This window comes from Bolinopsis microptera, chromosome 1, assembly GCF_026151205.1.
Source record: "Bolinopsis microptera isolate Bmic1 chromosome 1, MBARI_Bmic_1.0, whole genome shotgun sequence".
Lineage (NCBI taxonomy): Eukaryota > Metazoa > Ctenophora > Tentaculata > Lobata > Bolinopsidae > Bolinopsis > Bolinopsis microptera.
Genome location: NC_087072.1, coordinates 6,583,019 through 6,603,856, shown reverse-complemented (window position 1 = coordinate 6,603,856; position 20,838 = coordinate 6,583,019). Strand labels below are relative to the sequence as shown.

Here is a 20,838-nt window from a genome sequence, read left to right as displayed (position 1 = left end):
TATATTACCAATCAAGAGGAAAATTTCCTTGTGTTTGGAATCTACCAAGACGAAAGTATAATATAAGGTACCTCGTCAATTGATCTCCAGCTGAAGCCTTTCTTTTCAAATTCTGTTTGACAACGTGGACGGTTGTTTCTGCATTGTTGACAGAGTGAGTCTGGTCAGGAATAGGTGAGGTTAGTTGTTTGTCCACGGCCTGGATACGGGCTCTGCAAGCCCTTCAAATAAACTCTGTCCGTTTACGGTCTGTCCAAGTCAAAGTCCGTCGAAATTTTTCCCAGAATTAAAAGTATTCCGCTACGAACTTATTGTCCAGGATGTGACTATGTACCAATACTATACAAATAATATCTTTAAATTTCGGTCAATTTCTTTTTCTATCGTCGGGCTTAATTATGTCAACATTTTACGACTGCATTTCTTGCTTACTGTATCAAATATTGATTGAAAATCAATATAGAATTTGAAAAACGCCCAGAAAGGTGAAAAATACCGGGTTTTCAATGGTTTTGTTTACCTGGGAACCCCAACCTGGACCCAGGCTTTTAATATTATGTTCATAAACAAACTGAAGCTGAATAACAGGCTGAGCACCGCCCGCGCCCAGTAATGCCAATGGTTTTTATGCCTTTATTTTAATGTCCGTTGAAAGTTATGTCCGTGAACGCAATGTCCGGTAAAATAACATCTTGTCTGCTTGACGGATGGTACTGAGGAGGTGTTTTAGCAAATTGGAAGCGATAGCGTAAAAATGTCGCCCCGGTTTATTCTAAGAATTGTAACTGTAAGAATTGTAACCAGTGGCAACATTTTCGCCTCGCGTGCAGAAGGTTCGGGTTCGAATTCGGTCTCAAGCAGTATTTTTCATCCGAACTGTAAAAATGTATTGCATAAATCTAATGACTTTGACCCATGTCGGTAAAATGCTTGCCTGGACTATTAAGGTTTATCTGTTCAACATTTGGTAGCCAAACAATTTTTATCAGCGCCAAAATCTCATCACACTAACAGGTGAGAAGTGGCGAAATTGTAACATTATAGTGTTAAATTTCGGCCATATTTTATTCTCCCGTATCGTACTGTGCTGATTACCGAAGTTATGATTAAGTAAATTGCTTGCACAGTTGCCTGGACCATGGGACAGTCATCTCAGAACGGGATAACTTATTGATCATCATTTGCGCACAAGCCTAATATAAGTATAACTTTTGCGCTACTTTTGCATCAGAACTGGGGTGACATTCGCTTAAAATTCCGAAAAGAAAACATCAACTGTACTGATGATACTCGTATAAATTTCTTCGAGTTAGTGCACGCAGCTTTCTTCTCGAAATAATAATATTATGACCCGAGGCAAGTGTTGCAAAGTAGCGCGCGCCGGGTCAGTCTATTAACAATGGACAAATAACGTCCGATAAGGTATCTTGTTTAACTAATACTAATAGTAATAACAAGCCATATTAACCAGAGACATCTTGGTTTGCAGCTCATAAGGCATATTATTACCGACACAGTTGCATTTCAAATTCAACCCAACCTCCAGGTCAACTGTTGTTATTTTTAGAACCATGTTTATCTGGAGTTGGAAGTTCAGTTTTACGTAAAACAATAAGTTTGCTGTTCAGATACCAAAATTAGTTTACCCGCTAAGTTAAAGCTCGTAATATGGTGATTATGCTATCTTATCAGAGAAAAAAACATTAGCAGCGCACTTTATTAATATTTCCAAGCTGTAATCATAATTTATGCAGCTTAATTACAAACCTGCACAAATTTGTTTCGATTCAGCAAATTTAAAATTTCGTTACATGTAATTATCTAATTACTTCACCGGCATCAGATCCTACGCAAACTACACATTACCACGCGTTACCACGCTTTACTCTCAGTATTTAAAGGGATGTTTTCGACGGTCTAAAATCAGTTTAGCAGTTTCGACTGTATTTGACTGTGACAGTGGTCAGTAAATGCCTTGTTCTCAAGGCTTTATTAGCCGTTTGATTCGTTGAACACACAGTACTTCACCATAAGACAAGTATATAATTAGTATATTGATGCCTACATTAAAATAGTCGTTGAATCTGTTAGTGTTACCATTTTATCAAAGATTTCATTTTAAATAAGAATACTAAGTCTTAACCCCTCAAAATATATATAGGCAATATCTCATCATGAGGGCTATCATCTTCCTTGCCATTGTTGGCGTTGCATTCGGAAATCTCTGCCAGGGAGTTGATAAAAATGATATCAATGCTGCATTTGCTACTGCTCGTGTAGGATCTCTAGCTATCTTCGGGTCAGACTAAGATAATATTTGTAGAATGTTTTCGTGTAAGGTGCAATAATTTCAGGTTTTCTTCAATGGGTTTCTTTACTAATATTAAGCGTGCAAACTAAGTGTTACGGACCATCTACTTAGGACGTTCGCCAAAATCGCAGATTTTCAGACCACCCCCCTCCCCCTGTCCGGATGTGTCCGAATTTTCAGAACCACCCCTCTCCCCCGGACGTCCGGATTTCCAGCTACTCTTAAGAGTACAAATAAAACCAACTCAAATTCATTGTTAATAAAATCTGCAGTTACTTAGAATAGACAATAATACATTTAACGTCGAACAAGTTTAGCACAGTTACATTTAAGTACATTTAAGTACTCATTCAAAATACAGGGATCTAAACTTACAGAGTAATTAGTGTCAAAGAGTTGAAATAAATGAGACTTTTCATTAATTCTGCCAAAATTTCCGGATTTTTAGAAACCACCCCCCTCCCCGGCCCCTGTCCGGATTTGTCCGAAATTCCAAAATCACCCCCCCCCCCCCCTCCCTATTCGCCGGACATCCTGAGTAGATGGCCCCTTAACTATTCAATTCCAACGAAAATCATACAATGATAATGTTCTGGATGATATTTATCCACATAATCACTTATACAATATTATTACTAACAACCAAATACATTTCAGAAAATCCTGCCCTGGATTTGATTTTGATACTGTTGCCTTTTCCGATGAATGCAGATCTCTCGTCAGACAAGGTTTGAATAACAACACTTCTAAGTTTTTTCTTTTACCTCAATTGCTTGTGATTATTTCCTCGCTAGGGACCACTTTTACGTGACAGTGACCTCAATGTGACCTCTCCTTATCCTGTAATCGTAGGATTCATTGCACATTATTAATAGCAACAATATTTAAGCCACTTGCTACGGACTCAATGCTGCCAGCCACTACGACTCAGATGTTGTCAGCTACAAACAATTGGCTGTTGATGTACCCAACATGGAGAAACTCGGCAACCTTGCTTGCGAACAGGCCCGTGGATGTTTCCTTCAAGTCAGCGCCGCTATGGAGGTAACTTTAAACACAAAATACTTTGTTCTAATATCAGCTATCCCACAAATTTATGATATTCGTGGCACAAAGCATAATATTATAATCTGTTCTAAAATCACTAGAGTCGAGTAGAGAAGAAAACTAATTGTTTCAATTACTCATATGTCATATTCCCATAATTCGCCATAAATTCAAACTCTTGCGTTGACAAATCAAATAACAGCTGATAATTTTACAGGCATGCGAAGCTGAAAATGTTGACTTCGTACAAGATACCATCGATGCTGCCGAGATAGCCTACAAAGACAGATTTGAAGACAAAGTTGCAAAATTCGCAAAAGCTAGCAAAGGTTCTCTCCTCGGAGACCTCGCATCCATGGTTAGTAGTTGATACATACAATTACAATTTGAAGCAAATGATCATAGCGTTTCATTAAACAAAAGTAAATATTATTAGCTAAGCCATATGATTATACAATATCATTGATAAAATTTCTTCCCTCAGGCTATTGACCGATTCTCCAGTGCTGACGATATCCAAGACTTCATTGAGGAGCACCTCACCAAGGGTGTCAAATCTGATGCCTCTGCTGCCGCCGAAGAAGCTCAAGCTCTCGCCAAGGGATGGTGTGATGATGGATGTACCAGCGATACTGCCAGTTTCCTCAGGGGTATCTTCAGGCACATGAACAATCGTAAATGTGATGATGCCTCTGAATTCTGCGGTGAATGCCAGTCCCGTGCTGCATCCTACTTCGCCAGGAACCAGCTACCATGTTGTATCGAGAAGGTTGTCCGAAGGGGAATTGTGGTAAGCAAAATTCTTCGACCGAAATTAGCGAAAAATTTGGTACTTCAATCCCAATATTTACCTGTTAGGATAATTTCAAACTGTATTGAAGCTTCATTCCAATTAATCATAATTGTTGCTTCTAGTTCTATTAAGATTAACTTATTCAGGCTTACGACTACGTTATCGCTAACTACAGCGATGCCCTTGAATCATATGGAGCTGCTGTCAAAGGTGGTCTAAGTGTAAGTGGTCTTGCTGAGGCTGAGGCAATCAGAGATAGAGTTGTCGAAGAGTTCAGCTGTGTCAGCGAAGTAAGTCAACCTTTTCATATTGTAACCTCCAATTTAAAATCATTTCATAATACAAAATGAATATCGTGAGAACATTCAGTTATTAAAAGCATGAAACTAGTTTGTAATTGAGATAATTTTTCAGGTTTACTCTGCTAACAGACCAGAATGCGTATAAAGTCTTCTCGACAAAATCCCTGGTCATAAAGACATGTGGAATAAATTAACACCATTTTTGATAACGGACTGGTATTTCATCTTCAGATGTATTTTATAGTGCTGATGTAATATTATTACTCACCTAACGCATTTCATAAGATGGTAGTTTTATTTTGATCAACATTACAATTAGTTGAAATCTCAGTTAATTTCGATTCAAAGTAAGATGTAATAAATTGATCATCAACGAGTTATAAGTTAGCAGGGAGTATAATAAACGAAAACTTGTAGGTATTCTCCTAATTTTCATGAGAGATGTTCAGGAGACAGGAATATTGTTCATGAGGTGTATTTTTGAGAGTAACTTCCGATCCGGATTGCTGCTGTACCTCAAAATTTTACCATCCGAAATTACTTCCTGAATTTTAAAATGTTTTCAAAGTTTTATGTTAACCCGAAAACTCGACATTTAGCTCACTTTAAAACGAAGATTCATATTTCCAAATGTCTGTCCCATTTTCAAACATGAACACAAATTTGACAGACTGGATGAATTGTTTGCCCAGAAACCAATTAGTCAGTTAATTGATGATGGTATGAAACCAAATTGAGGCACTGGAAGTCAAAATCCTGAATAAAATTGTAAAATCATATTGCCCCAATATCTGTCCCATTTTCAGTTTTCAAGATGAAATTTCCAGGACCGAAATTTTACAGTTTTCGAGTTTTGACTGAATATTTCACCCGCAACCAAGTAGTCAGTCAACCACCTTAAGAGTCTGCTTTAAAATTAGTCGCCGAAAAATTTAGTCTTGAGACTAAAAGAACATGAAATTTGTTTTACAACAATTTTAGTCAAAAGTTTAACTAAATTTATGGTAGACTAAATTTGTCGTTCTTAAGGTATAAGAGGCATATGACACGATTGAAATAAAACGAAAGATTGTATTTTTGAAATTCTGTCTTATTTTCAAAAATGACATTTTTTAACACTAATTTTACAGACATGGATGAATTTTTTGCCCAGAAACCAATTAGTCAGTTAATTGATGATGGTATGAAACCAAATTGAGGTATTGGGACTCAAGATTCCGAGGAAAAATGAAAAATCATATTGTTTCAATCTCTGTCCCATTTTTTGAAAATGAAATTTCCAGGACCGAAATTTTACAGTTTTGACCGAATTTCTCAACCGCAACCAATTAGTATGTCAAATATAGATGGCATGTGACACGATTGAGATGCTGGAAGTTTGGTTTCGGTCAGAGGAAGCTCACAGCAGAAAGCTTTAAAAAACGGAAGTGGACCGCTGCCAGTGTCTCTCTTTCCCAAACAAAAGTAACTGATATTAATTTGAATGACCGTCCGTAAATGAAAAATGATACCGAGAATGAAATCGGTCGGTCGCTTTTCCCATCCATTCACGGCTTACGAATTGTAATACTAATAAGTTTCGATTAATTACATCAATCACATGCTGTAATCGGGTAGTTCTTCTTAATCTATTACAATTTCGCAGGTGCAAATTTTGAGCGGACGTTTCGTGCGCATCCAATATTGAATCACCGTAAATGTTTGCATATTGGTATTTTATATATAGTTTGATAAGCATGCAAAGTTTCAAAAGATTTCAACGAACTTGCATCACAACGGGACTCCAAAGTTGATAAAAATAGCAATTTTCGGTGAATTTAGCAATTTTCTATCAATTTGGGCGTGTCCCCACATGTGCAACTTATTGGTTTCTAACTTTTAAACCAGCCTAATGCACTATAAGTATATAGAGTATAGACCTATAGGAAAGAGAACTGAGCTCCACAACCCGAGGGATGGCCCAACACCAGAGAATACTAAATCACAACTTTTGTGTTTTTATAAGATTATTCTTCAAAATAGTACTAACTTCAACAGCGAGTATCTTTATGAAGGAGCAAACTAAGAAAACGTTCCGGTAGATTTTCAGAATGCTTAAACAATTGTCTAACTTCTGTAAGACCTCAAATTTTGAATAGAATTACTTTTTAATGGTGTAAAATCAATTTGAAAAGTTATTACTTTGTCAAAAATCAAGTTTTTAAAACGGCTAACTTGATGACGTCAAGAAGTGGTGATGATGACGTTAAATTATTTTTCGATTTAATGTAAAGTGTAAACTGAAGTCTGAACAATTATCTCCAAGACCCGTTGTCCATGATGGCTGTATCTTTAAACTATTAAAGCTTTTGAATCTACGGACACTTAAATGTAGGCTACAATTGACTACCAAAGCGTCTGTATAATATTAATATAGATAGATGTACTTCACGAGAATCTGTTGTAAAACAGGGGTTACAGAAAACCCGCTTCCCGATACTTCTGATACTTGAAACTTTTGTTGCAGTGTGTGGTCAACATCTAGAAACATCTGCAAAATTTCAGATCTCTAACTCAATTTTAACATGGTTTTTAAGGCACCTGAATATGGCGATTTTGGGTTTTTTACCGAATTTCGTATAACAGTGCTGGCGCGTATTTTGCGCATAAAATAACTATTTCTTATTCTTTTCATGTTTGACATTGAATTAGAATGTTCTGAACTTAAAATATGCCTGCTGAAAGACTTTCGATGAGTCTTAATGCCTGGAAAAACAGTAAAGGGGGTATGGTCCGATAGTATAGGGGATAAATAGTATAGTGAGTGTAATGGCGGCGTTCGTGCTTGCCAGCACTGTGATTATACGCTAAAGTAGTAATTTTGATGGATGTTTGCTATCAGTATCATGTTCTAACTTTTTATCTCGATGATTCTGGGTAACACGACACTCTTAGATTTTTGATATGAAGTAAATTTGCTACAGTACAAATATATCTTCTAACCTCATTCAGTAAGTTCAAATTTGACTGTAAAGTGGAAGGTTATGATCAATATATATATCCAGTGACAAAGAGGTTGTTGATACTGTTGATCTTTAATTATTGTTTCTTTCTTCGAGTGGACTCCTGCGATTTCAGCTGCTTAAAATGATAATTACATCGACAAAAAGTATGGTTCCGGGAAAGTAATTGGACAATTTCATTAGACCAAAATTCTAATTCTAGAAGATGTTTGCAGGGCTGTTAATTATTTTGCTGACGATATATTTGTGCTGCTAACAGTTCCGACATACTTATAACGTGTGCTGGAAATTAATTTATCTGATAAGAAGTATAATCGGTATAATATGTACTAAACCGGAGACGTGCTTACGTGTAAGTTAATTTAGATAAATGGATAACCAAATAACAAACAGGACTTCAACGTGAAGTAGGGCTTCCAATTCTGGAAAAATTAACAAGGGTGGTGTAAGATGGTGGATTATAGGTTTCGGTAATTAAATGGGTGGGAATCTGTATACTGTGGTAAATCTGTGTTCCAGTTTAGCAGTTTACTACATCGGTACCGCGGTCGTCCGCTCCTAGGATATTTCCAACTAGAATATTGGGATTTTGTTCAATTTTGGTAGTGGCCACGGAATTTACATTACAACAGATATTGAGCTGTTAATCGCAAAGAATATGATGTTGAGGTCTACCATTCGTTTTAAGTTGGTTTTATCAATTTACTAGTGTAACCCGTGCCTACAGCCGGGACTTCACTATCGCAGTTGAAATGCAAAAGTATAAACCCGCCTATTATATTTGAAAACACGCATAATATTGTCGGATGAACTCTCACTACAGTCAAAACAGACCGCAATAAGTGCTCCCTCCCCTAATAAGCTTATAGTATTACATGACAGTGAATATCGAGGCTAACCTAATTATGATTTATGTACCAACGCTGCCTATGCAGTAATGGGAGAGAGAGCGAGGAGGGAGAAAAAGTGATCTATTTTATGTCACATTTGTGGTACAAAACCATCAATTAAACCACTTACCACCGACCGATTCAAAAAACCTTTATCACTTGGCTTCGTCAGAATTTTCTCGGCGCTATACCAGTCCCATAACTCTAACCGTTTTCTTGATTAAAACCGCTTGGAAATTACACGCGCGCAGACAGACAGACAGACAGACAGATATAGTGCAATTACTGCACTATATCAATATGACCAATTCAGACTTATAAGGTCGAGTCTTTTAAATGTTTACGATGTCAAACAAATTTCAATGTAATACAAGAACTGAGAAGGTATTGTACATACGAGGACTGAGGAGGAGAAGTAGGAGAACTGAGGAAGAGGAGGAGGAGGAGGAGGAGGAGGAGGAGGAGGAGGAGGAGGAGGAGGAGGAGGAGGAGGAGGAGGAGGAGGAGGAGGAGGAGGAGGAGGAGGAGGAGGAGGAGGAGGACTGAGGTGGAGGAGGAGGAGGACTGAGAAGGAGGAGGAGGAGGAGGCTGGAGGAGGAGGACTAAGGAGGAGGAGGACGATGAAGACTGAGGGCGATTATGAGGAAGATGAGGATGAGGAGGAGGACTGATGAGGAGGACTGATGAGGAGGAAGGAGGAGGATGAGAAGGAGGACTTAAGAAGAGGAAGAGGAAGAGGAGGAGGAGGAGGAGGGGGAGGAGGAGGAGGACTGGGGGGAGACTGAGGAGGAGAAGGAGGACTGAGGAGGAGGAGGAGGAGGAAGAGGAGGAGGAGGAGGAGGAGAGGGAGGAGGAGGAGGACTGACGAGGAGGACTGACGAGGAAGAGGAGGAGGAATGAGGAGAACTGAGCAAGACTGAGGAGGATCAGGAGGAGGAGGACTGAGAAGGAGGAGGAGGATCAGGATGAGGATGACTGAGGAGGACTGAGGAGGATGATGAGGAGGAGGAGGAGAATGGGGGAGGGGGAGGCTAAGAGGAGGATGAGGAGGAGGACTGAGAGGAGGAGGAGGAGGACTGAGGAGGACTGAGGAAGAGGACTAAGGAGGAGGAGGAGGATGAGGAGAACGAGGACTGAGGAGGACGAGGAGGAGAAGGACGATGAAGAATGAGGAGGACGAGGATGACAAGTACGACTATGAGGAGGAGGAGGATGAGGAGGACTGAGGAGGAGAACTGATGAGGAGGAAGGAGGAGGATGAGGAGGAGGACTAAGGAGAAGGAGGAAGCATCTAAATATTATTTCCATTTTTGTCCGTTTTTGTACGCCCTAATTTTTGTCCGTTTTGAAAATATAGGGTACCGAACGGACAAAAACGGACAAAAACCATGAACCCCAACTTACCTACGGTACTAGCAAAACTGCGCGTTTTGCTCTAGAAACACACTTTTTTAGAGATTTTACCGGCGTATCCTCGAAAATCATCTAATTTGTTCAATTTTAGGAAGGGGCGCCAAAAGGGGAGGAGGCGCTTTTTCAGCCAAACAGGCAACATTACGCCATTGAGTGGAATATTGTATTTTCCAAATAAAAATTATTATTTATTTTCAGTTTTTGTAAAAGTCCTGCATATTATTGAGTTATCCATGTATCCAAATTAATCTACCGGAAATAGTAAATATATTAATTATGGCTTTGCTGCCTTATCAGAAAATTGACTTTTTGCAACGTATATAGCCTTGCAGGCTCTTATTTCCAAATTGTTATCAGAGTCCTTGCAGCATGCATACAGCAAACTTATCTGCAGACCTGCACAAATACTCAGTGAATGAGAATCGGTTCAATTAGAAATATTTGTGATATGAAATTATCCAATTATCCACCGGACATCAAGACCTAGGCTAGCCACGCGTTGCCCCGTGTGCTACCCAGTATTTATATCGGACTCTCTCCCCCAGTAGCCCATTATTCTTCAGCACCACCAGTTTACGGTGGTCAGCTGATAAGACGGTGGTCTCCCTGCAAACTGTTGCTAGATTGCTTTGTCTAACTGTTCCAGATGGGTGATAGGTTTTAGTTCCGTTTGTCTTAGGTGGCTGCCTTCATAAGACTTTAAATATTCGCTTAGATAACCACTGTCTTTGGATTTGTTACAACGTGTTTATCTTCTCAGTATTTGTATTTTAACCTCGAATTTTGATCGTTACTATTTTCTCAACGATATTATATATTAGGCGTTATCTCATCATGAGGGCTATCATCTTCCTTGCCATTGTTGGCGTTGCATTCGGAAATCTCTGCAAGGGAGTTAATAAAAGGGATATCAGTGCTGCATTTGCTGCTGCTCGTGTAGGATCCGCAGCTATCTTCGGGTAAGATTAAGATAATATTTTTAGAATCTTTAATTATTTTTTGTGCATCGTGCAAAATAAATAATTTCTGGGTTTTTTATAATCAAGGATGGGTGTATATATTAACTTTAAGGTTTACATTTACCTTATATTTCAATAAGGTAAAAGGTTCAATCCAGTGCTTCTTATCAGAATCATATTGAAACTCATGATCACTGATGAAATAGTTTTAGGTTTTCTCGAAATCAAATGGTACATAGTTATATCAACAATCAACATTTGCATTCCAAATGATCGATAGGACAACATGATTAACAACTGAATACATTTCAGAAACTCCTGCCCTGGATTTGATTTTGATTCTGTTGCCCTTTCCGGAGAATGCAAAGCTATCGTCAAACAAGGTATTAATTACAGAACGTTTAAGTCTTTCACTTAAATTACTTGTTATTTTCCTTGCTTTGGACCATTTTTATGCGACAGTGACCTCAATGTGATTGCACAATATACCACAATTATATACCATGATCACTTTGTATGGGGAAGAGCTATTACTTTCAGCATCTCCTTATCCTGCAAACGTGAAATTTTTTGTACATTATTTATAACTACAATATTTCAGCCACTTGCTACGGACTCAAAGCTGCCAGCCACTACGACTCAGACGTTGTCAACTACGGACAACTGGCCTCTGATGTATCCAACATGGAGAAACTCGGCAACCTTGCTTGTGCTCAGGCCCGTGGATGTTTCCTTCAAGTCAGCGCCGCTATGGAGGTAACTTTTAACACAATTAATACTTCCTTCTAATATCAGATATCCCACAAATTTATTATATTTGTGGACGAGAACATATTGTAATTAAATTGATACTATTGCATTGACAAATCAAATAACACCTGATACGTTTACAGGCATGCAAGGCAGCAAATGCTGACTTCGTACAAGATACCATCGATGCTGCCGAGTCTGCCTACAAGGAGAACTTCGAAGACAAGGTTGCAGCTTTCGCCAAATCTAGCAAGGGATCTCTCCTCGGAGACCTCGCTTCCATGGTTAGTAGTTGATACATACAATTTGTCACGATCTTAATGTTATTACTATGTTGCTTCAGCTGATTCCAGGTTAATTCGAAGCAAATAATGATCATCATATTGTTTTATTAATGAATAATGAATATTATAGCTAAGCCAAATGATTATACACTATCATAGTCTAAATAATTTTTCATCCTCAGGCTCTTGACCGATTCTCCAGTGCTGACGATATCCAAGACTTCATTGAGGAGCACCTCACCGAGGGTGTCAAATCTGATGCCTCTGCTGCTGCTGAAGAAGCTCAAGCTCTCGCCAAGGGATGGTGTGATGATGGATGTACCAGCTCTACTGCCAGATTCCTCGAGGGTATCTTCGGGCACATGAACGGTGGTGGATGTGATGATGCCTCCGAATTCTGCGGTGAATGCCAGTCCCGTGCTGCATCCTACTTCGCCAGGAACCAATTGCCATGCTGTATTGAGAAGGTCGTCCAGAGGGGAATCGTGGTGAGTAATATTTTTCGACTGCGAATTACAAAAACCTTACTTCAATTTCAATACTTCAATATTGGGAATAATTTCAAACCGTATTGCTCTTTGATTGATATCCATCGTCTAATGTTCAATGAATTACAGTTGAATCTATTACAATTTGATTATTCAGGCTTACGACTACGTTATCGCTAACTACAGCGAAGCCCTTGAATCATACGGAGCTGCTGTCGGAGGTGGTCTGAGTGCAAGCGGTCTCGCTGAGGCTCAGGCAATCAGAGATAGAGTTGTCGAAGAATTCGGTTGTGTCAGCGCAGTAAGTATTATAATTTTTATCATTTCATATGGATTATGGACTATAACCCTCAAAGTAAAGCAGTCTTTTCATTCCTTGATAATCTTATCTGTATCAAGAGTTTAAATTCCCAATTAGTCAGAATGAGCAGGTTGAGCTGTAGTAATACACAGTTCTGAGGTGTTAAAACATTTTCAATACTATCTTCTTAGATCTGTATCAAAGCATCATAGTTTGTTTATAACTTTTAATGAATAATTAAAGAAAATTCAGTAACATTATGCTTAAAAAATTGTCCATTAATTGCGGTATTTTCAGGTTTACTCCGCTAACCGACCTGAATGTGCATAAACTATTCGCGACAGAATCCCCAGTTAAAAGAATCAAAACATCTTAAATGAATGGAAACAGTTTATCTATATATATTTGAGAACGGACTGGTATTTGAGAACGGACTTTTATAGTGCTGATGTAATATTATTACTCACAAGAATGCAACTCATAATATGATTGTTTTATTCAAATCATAGTTCCATAGGAATTCAATCTAAAATAAGATAAAGATTTATAATATTATGTATGAAATTAGCAATAAATGATTGATGATTGTACTACGTCATTTAACTTTAGAAGAGAGATTTTGATATTTTACTCATATTTTTTGTTTCAACTTGGAGAATTAACCCATCAATGTACATAGGTATAATCTTATCATGAGGGCTATCATCTTCCTTGCCATTGTTGGCGTTGCATTCGGAAATCTCTGCAAGGGAGTTAATAAAAGGGATATCAGTGCTGCATTTGCTGCTGCTCGTGTAGGATCCGCAGCTATCTTCGGGTAAAAATAAAATGATATCTTTTACAATTTTTAATTATTTTTTCATATCGTGCAATATAAATAATGTTTAGGTTCTTATAATGGTAGATGGATGTATTTTTTACGTTTAAGTGTACGCGCTTTAATGAGTTTCAATCGTGTAATTCTTATCAGAATCATTTTCATCCACATAATCACTGATACGATACTATTACTAACAACAGAATACATTTTAGAAACTCCTGCCCTGGATTTGATTTTGATTCTGTCGCCCTTTCCGGAAAATGCAAAGCTATCGTCAAACAAGGTGTGAATAACATAACTTCTAAGTTTTGTTTCTTTCTAAAAATTCTTGTGATTTTCTCGCTTAAGACCACTTTAGTCTTTAATACAACAGTGTCCCCTATCTGTCTATAGTCTATACAGTATACACAGTATACCCTGAATCCCTGATCACTTTCTATGAGAAAGAAATATTACTTTCAGTATCTCTTAAACATAAAATTCATTGCACATTATTTGTAACCACAATATTTCAGCCACTTGCTACGGACTCCAAGCTGCCAGCCACTACGACTCAGACGTTGTCAACTACGGACAACTGGCCTCTGATGTATCCAACATGGAGGAACTCGGCAACCTTGCTTGTGCTCAGGCCCGTGGATGTTTCCTCCAAGTCAGCGCCGCTATGGAGGTAACTTTTAACACAATTAATACTTCCTTCTAATTATAATATCCGATATCCCACAAATTTATTATATTTGTGGAACATTACATATTGTAATCTGTTCTAAAATCAAGTAGAAAGTTAATTGTTTTAGTGACTTATAGGTCATGTTGGAATAATTCTACATAAATTGATACTATTGCATTGACAAATCAAATAACAGCTTATACGTTTACAGGCATGCAAGGCAGCAAATGCTGACTTCGTACAAGATACCATCGATGCTGCCGAGTCTGCCTACAAGGAGAACTTTGAAGACAAAGCTGCAGCTTTCGCAAAATCTAGCAAGGGTTCTCTCCTCGGAGACCTCGCATCCATGGTTAGTAACTGATACATAAAATTCACCATCTTTATGTCAATATTATGTTGCTTTTAACTGATTTCAAGTTAATTTATAGCAAACGATGTTCAACAAAGCGTTTCATTAATAAATAGTGAATAGTTTAGCTAAGCCATATGATTAAACAATATCATAGTCTAAATTATTTTTCATCCTCAGGCTCTTGACCGATTCTCCAGTGCTGACGATATCCAAGACTTCATCGAGGAGCACCTCACCGAGGGTGTCAAATCTGATGCCTCTGCTGCTGCTGCAGAAGCTCAAGCTCTCGCCAAGGGATGGTGTGATGATGGATGTACCAGCTCTACTGCCAGATTCCTTGAGGGTATCTTCGGGCACATGAACGGTGGTGGATGTGATGATGCCTCTGAATTCTGCGGTGAATGCCAGTCCCGTGCTGCATCCTACTTCGCCAGGAACCAGCTGCCATGCTGTATCGAGAAGGTTGTCCGAAGGGGAATCGTGGTAAGTTAAATTCTTCGACTGTGAATTGCAAAGATTTCCTATTTCCCTGCTTTTATTTCTATTCTCTCAAGGATTCGCAGGATTTTCCATTTCAATTCCAATATATCAATGCTACGGATAATTTAAACCGTATTGGTACTTGATTGAAGGCTTATTTACAATAAACCAAAGTTGCTCCAATTAAAATTTACTTATCAGGCTTACGACTACGTTATCGCTAACTACAGCGATGCCCTTGAATCATACGGAGCTGCTGTCGGATCTGGTCTGAGTGCATCTGGTCTTGCTGAAGCTAAGGCAATCAGAGATAGAGTTGTCGAAGAGTTCGGCTGTGTCAGCGCAGTAAGTATTTTTTATCTTTTATCATTCCATAGGGGCGATAACCCCCAAATACAAAGCAGTCTTTTCATTTCTTGATAATCTTTTCAAAGCATCATAATCAAGTTTATAACATTTAATGAATATCGTAAGAAAACTGGTTAACATAATCAATGCAACAAAACTGGCCATTAATGGCGATATTTTTCAGGTTTACTCCGCTAACCGACCCGAATGCGCATAAAGTACTCGCGATAGAAACCCCAGTTGAAAGACTCAAGACATCTCAAACGAATGGAAACAGTTTATTTATATATATTTGAGAAAGGACTGGTATTTCATCTTCAGATGTATTTTATAGTGCTGATGTAATATTATTACTTACTAGAATGCAACCTCATAATATTATTGTTTTATTCAAATAACATTCCCATAGGCATATTATGATGTTAAATAATATTGAGATTTATAACTGTATTTACGATTTAAGAAGAACTGATTGCTAGTTAAATTAGGTCAGTTTGGTTCAAATTTAACCAAACGGATTTTACAGGAATGGATTTTAATGTGAACTCTATCCTTATGTTGAAACTCTATCATTTTATTTTAATTATCTAACTTTTAACATGTACATAGGCATTATCTCATCATGAGGGCTATCATCTTCCTTGCCATTGTTGGCGTTGCATTCGGAAATCTCTGCAAGGGAGTTAATAAAAGGGATATCAATGCTGCATTTGCTGCTGCTCGTGTAGGATCCGCAGCTATCTTCGGGTAAGACTAAAATTACATCTTATTAGGTTTTAAATTTAAGCCATAGTCATACAATCATTTTTCGTGTATCATGCAATATATATAATTTTAGGTTTTCTCACAATCAAATGGTACATAGTTATATCATCAATCGACATTTGCTTTCCACATGATCGATAGCACAACATTAACAACTGAATACATTTTAGAAACTCCTGCCCTGGATTTGATTTTGATTCTGTCGCCCTTTCCGGAAAATGCAAAGCTATCGTCAAACAAGGTCTGAATAACATAACTTCTAAGTTTTGTTTCTTTCTAAAAATGCTTGTGATTTTCTCGCTTAAGACCACTTTAGTCTTTAATGTAACAGTGTCCCCTATCTGTCTATAGTCTATACAGTATACACAGTATACCCTGAATCCCTGATCACTTTCTATGAGAAAGAAATATTACTTTCAGTATCTCTTAAACATAGAATTCATTGCACATTATTTATAACCACAATATTTCAGCCACTTGCTACGGACTCCAAGCTGCCAGCCACTACGACTCAGACGTTGTCAACTACGGACAACTGGCCTCTGATGTATCCAACATGGAGGAACTCGGCAACCTTGCTTGTGCTCAGGCCCGTGGATGTTTCCTCCAAGTCAGCGCCGCTATGGAGGTAACTTTTAACACAATTAATACTTCCTTCTAATTATAATATCCGATATCCCACAAATTTATTATATTTGTGGAACATAACATATTGTAATCTGTTCTAAAATCAAGTAGAAAGTTAATTGTTTTAGTGACTTATAGGTCATGTTGGAATAATTCTACATTAATTGATACTATTGCATTGACAAATCAAATAACAGCTTATACGTTTACAGGCATGCAAGGCAGCAAATGCTGACTTCGTACAAGATACCATCGATGCTGCCGAGTCTGCCTACAAGGAGAACTTTGAAGACAAAGCTGCAGCTTTCGCAAAATCTAGCAAGGGTTCTCTCCTCGGAGACCTCGCATCCATGGTTAGTAACTGATACATAAAATTCACCATCTTTATGTCAATATTATGTTGCTTTTAACTGATTTCAAGTTAATTTATAGCAAACGATGTTCAACAAAGCGTTTCATTAATAAATAGTGAATAGTTTAGCTAAGCCATATGATTAAACAATATCATAGTCTAAATTATTTTTCATCCTCAGGCTCTTGACCGATTCTCCAGTGCTGACGATATCCAAGACTTCATCGAGGAGCACCTCACCGAGGGTGTCAAATCTGATGCCTCTGCTGCTGCTGCAGAAGCTCAAGCTCTCGCCAAGGGATGGTGTGATGATGGATGTACCAGCTCTACTGCCAGATTCCTTGAGGGTATCTTCGGGCACATGAACGGTGGTGGATGTGATGATGCCTCTGAATTCTGCGGTGAATGCCAGTCCCGTGCTGCATCCTACTTCGCCAGGAACCAGCTGCCATGCTGTATCGAGAAGGTTGTCCGAAGGGGAATCGTGGTAAGTTAAATTCTTCGACTGTGAATTGCAAAGATTTCCTATTTCCCTGCTTTTATTTCTATTCTCTCAAGGATTCGCAGGATTTTCCATTTCAATTCCAATATATCAATGCTACGGATAATTTAAACCGTATTGGTACTTGATTGAAGGCTTATTTACAATAAACCAAAGTTGCTCCAATTAAAATTTACTTATCAGGCTTACGACTACGTTATCGCTAACTACAGCGATGCCCTTGAATCATACGGAGCTGCTGTCGGATCTGGTCTGAGTGCATCTGGTCTTGCTGAAGCTAAGGCAATCAGAGATAGAGTTGTCGAAGAGTTCGGCTGTGTCAGCGCAGTAAGTATTTTTTATCTTTTATCATTCCATAGGGGCGATAACCCCCAAATACAAAGCAGTCTTTTCATTTCTTGATAATCTAATCAAAGCATCATAATCAAGTTTATAACATTTAATGAATATCGTAAGAAAACTGGTTAACATAATCAATGCAACAAAACTGGCCATTAATGGCGATATTTTTCAGGTTTACTCCGCTAACCGACCCGAATGCGCATAAAGTACTCGCGATAGAAACCCCAGTTGAAAGACACAAGACATCTCAAACGAATGGAAACAGTTTATTTATATATATTTGAGAAAGGACTGGTATTTCATCTTCAGATGTATTTTATAGTGCTGATGTAATATTAATACTCACAAGAATGCAATTAAAAAATAATTGTTTTAATTTTATTTTAATCGCAGTTCCAAAGCAATGTTATCTCAAATATGATTAAGATAATATCAAAGATATCATTGCTCCTGTAAAATCCTAAAATGTGGTAAAAAGTATTTGGTGAATTTATAAAGGAGCAACTTTGACGACTCTTTTGGATATATAATATCAGATTTTACATATATAATATCAGATTTTACAGATTTTCACGTTTCGTATAACTCCTCTTAGTCAAACCTCGATCTATTACAATGTCATTGTCAATATCAGTAGATCAGTCCAACAATGAAGAGATACTTCGTGAGTGTGATGAATACATATCTCGCCTTCGTTTGTCCATTGACATGAGAATTGCAAAGATGCGGGAGATTAATGAAACTATCAGTAGTGATCAGATTTATACTTTGATAGCCCATTCGCTCGAGACATTTTCCCTTCTAGATGTAAGAAGTTTCATTTTTAAAGCTAAAACATAAATATTTGCCAAGTAAAGAATTTAAATTTCAGAATTTTATTTCTCAGTTTCATATTCCCATGTTCCTAGTATTGTAATGTCGTAACGCAGAATAAAAATCTGAGATGGTAGAAAATTCCAATTTATTATTTTCGGAGATTTTTTTAATAGATCATTGAACTGCCAATGCCACATCACATTCCATAGGTCTCACGAGTTTTTAGTTATTTAAAAGAACTGCAACTAACTATCTAACTAGCTTACCTCTAACGACGGTTACTTTATCAACAGACAAGTGTGTGAGGCTTTTCTTGACCATTCATGAACAAATTTCATGCAGCATTATGATATACGAAAAAACTTTTATATGGTTCGTATTTCAGACAGCACAAAGATACGAAGAGTTCGTGTATTGTTTTAATCAACGAATCAGAAGCAAGAATACAACCCTTGGTACCATATCAGCGAAATTAAAGGGTGGGAATAAAATAAAGTTTCAAGTTTAAAATTTACGACCAAAGCAGTGTTTAAAAATAATAGTTGTTTCCTGAACCAAAAAGTGGGGTTCGGTGGTTTAAAGATTTTACATTTACTGAGATAATAGCTAACTGCCACAATCCATGGAATATATTCTTTTAGGAAGTACACAATTGCAAGATGAATTCGCAAATGACGAGGAACCGAGAAGTGGAAGGTCTTCAACAAAATCCGACATTTCACTTTCAAATAGCCATGGATTCAGTATGATTGGTGTACCTGAACCAATATCTGATCCTGAAATTGGATATGGTGGAACTAGTGTGCCTGATGACGTGTTGGAATCGGTCGAGGGTGCCGATTTAAGCAATAAACGAAACAGTGAAATGGTAGAACTGAATGACAGAGCTCAGCAACATATCCTTGCAGGTAAAATATATTTGAAGTTTGTGAAATTTGATAAGCTGGATTGAGTTTTGACCACATATAATACACAGTGTTTCAAAATCCTCATATCTATCATCCGCATTTAGACGTAAGGGACCTGCCCCGTCATCACCCGTCATTTCGAAAAAGTTCCATCGACGGCAAAGGAGTGCTTCATAACCTTCCAGATAAATTGAAAAGCTCTACAGATGAACGGAAAGATGAGGATAAAACCAGAGTTGGTGAAGATAGTCAATATCAAAATAGTGAGCCATCGATTGGTATTCTGGAAGCAACGTTATCAGGTAAGTGTCGTTGCAAACGAATTTCACATAGTAAGATAGTAAGTACATCGAATGTGTTGAAAATTTATTACAAAACAAAACAATTTCAGCTTATCATCACACATCAAGTACCGATTCATATACAAGTTTTACGGGTTTTTTCTGACCCACCACCTGCAGGTAATTCGTTAACGTCTGCGTGCTACACGACCGGACTCCAGACATTGATACAACAAGACCCCAAACTACAAGGGAAACCACTGCGCTACGCTGCCATAAGTAAACTCTGTGAATTGAGGATCAAAGCGGAAAGGTATGAGGACAGTATGTCGAGGGAGGAGGTTGAGACCTGCGTCAAAACAAAACACGTCAGATTGGATGAAAGATTGACGAACCGTCAGACGATGCTTAATGATCCTCCAAGTCCACGGTTTAAGGTTTAGGCAGATAGTGTAGCTGTCTGTCATATGAGTCACCAGGTCTGATGATGGGCGAACAATATTATGTAATTTGATATTGTAAACTTACCGCATTTCAATTATTTTAAATGGGTTTTTTTTCGAACAGTCACATTTGTGTCTTGTGATGAATGCTCAACTCTTGATTGGGGAATTGAGATTGACTAAAGACGTTTTCACCCATTACTCATGTCTCACTATTTACATGTCCTTTTTCACTCTATTTTGACAGACTGTAAACAAGCCTCAACAAAACAAATTTGTAATTGGAAATGTGTCAGCTCAATTCTCAATACACGTCTGATCAGAAATGTCCCTCTTTACACCCTGCTATAAAGTCGCATTCGGCGACATTTTGACAGTATGCCCACTAAAGTCTGATAGCCAGCCTAATTAACAATTAACATCATCCTTTAAAGTAATTGCATTAGGTGCTGAACCAAGCTCCAGGGTTAATTGATGGTTAATTAAGGACCTGACATGCGAGCTTCATGTACTTAAATAAACAGAGGAACAAGCGATCAGTTCCTCACACACGCACCCTAGTGACCAGTTACCCTCAGGGTGTCCGGCG

At 38.0% G+C, this 20,838-nt stretch overlaps 6 protein-coding genes across 7 annotated transcripts in view; all 6 read left to right on the top strand.

Annotated features, from left to right (window-relative positions):
* The window catches only part of LOC134819030 (uncharacterized), a 69,179-nt gene that overhangs the window by 35,315 nt on the left and 13,026 nt on the right, over nucleotides 1-20,838 (top strand). The gene's annotated exons all lie outside the window — the stretch shown is intronic.
* LOC134825902 (uncharacterized) lies at nucleotides 2,156-4,737 on the top strand. Its single transcript, XM_063838099.1, has 7 exons — nucleotides 2,156-2,299; nucleotides 2,969-3,039; nucleotides 3,201-3,355; nucleotides 3,576-3,716; nucleotides 3,843-4,148; nucleotides 4,298-4,441; nucleotides 4,566-4,737. The coding sequence occupies exons 1-7, from the start codon at nucleotides 2,175-2,177 to the stop codon at nucleotides 4,596-4,598; spliced, it is 975 nt and encodes a 324-aa protein (XP_063694169.1). The 5' UTR covers nucleotides 2,156-2,174; the 3' UTR covers nucleotides 4,599-4,737.
* On the top strand, nucleotides 10,482-13,024 carry LOC134825901 (uncharacterized). Its single transcript, XM_063838098.1, has 7 exons — nucleotides 10,482-10,717; nucleotides 11,030-11,100; nucleotides 11,319-11,473; nucleotides 11,611-11,751; nucleotides 11,934-12,239; nucleotides 12,397-12,540; nucleotides 12,838-13,024. The coding sequence occupies exons 1-7, from the start codon at nucleotides 10,593-10,595 to the stop codon at nucleotides 12,868-12,870; spliced, it is 975 nt and encodes a 324-aa protein (XP_063694168.1). The 5' UTR covers nucleotides 10,482-10,592; the 3' UTR covers nucleotides 12,871-13,024.
* Nucleotides 13,103-15,589, top strand: LOC134825899 (uncharacterized). Its single transcript, XM_063838096.1, has 7 exons — nucleotides 13,103-13,357; nucleotides 13,573-13,643; nucleotides 13,876-14,030; nucleotides 14,242-14,382; nucleotides 14,563-14,868; nucleotides 15,067-15,210; nucleotides 15,398-15,589. Exons 1-7 carry the CDS (start codon nucleotides 13,233-13,235, stop codon nucleotides 15,428-15,430), a joined length of 975 nt encoding a protein of 324 aa, XP_063694166.1. The 5' UTR covers nucleotides 13,103-13,232; the 3' UTR covers nucleotides 15,431-15,589.
* LOC134825900 (uncharacterized) lies at nucleotides 15,801-18,168 on the top strand. The gene is made up of 7 exons (XM_063838097.1): nucleotides 15,801-15,960; nucleotides 16,149-16,219; nucleotides 16,452-16,606; nucleotides 16,818-16,958; nucleotides 17,139-17,444; nucleotides 17,643-17,786; nucleotides 17,974-18,168. The coding sequence occupies exons 1-7, from the start codon at nucleotides 15,836-15,838 to the stop codon at nucleotides 18,004-18,006; spliced, it is 975 nt and encodes a 324-aa protein (XP_063694167.1). The 5' UTR covers nucleotides 15,801-15,835; the 3' UTR covers nucleotides 18,007-18,168.
* LOC134825898 (uncharacterized) lies at nucleotides 18,252-20,347 on the top strand. The gene is made up of 5 exons (XM_063838095.1): nucleotides 18,252-18,608; nucleotides 19,003-19,096; nucleotides 19,259-19,525; nucleotides 19,630-19,827; nucleotides 19,987-20,347. Exons 1-5 carry the CDS (start codon nucleotides 18,417-18,419, stop codon nucleotides 20,247-20,249), a joined length of 1,014 nt encoding a protein of 337 aa, XP_063694165.1. The 5' UTR covers nucleotides 18,252-18,416; the 3' UTR covers nucleotides 20,250-20,347.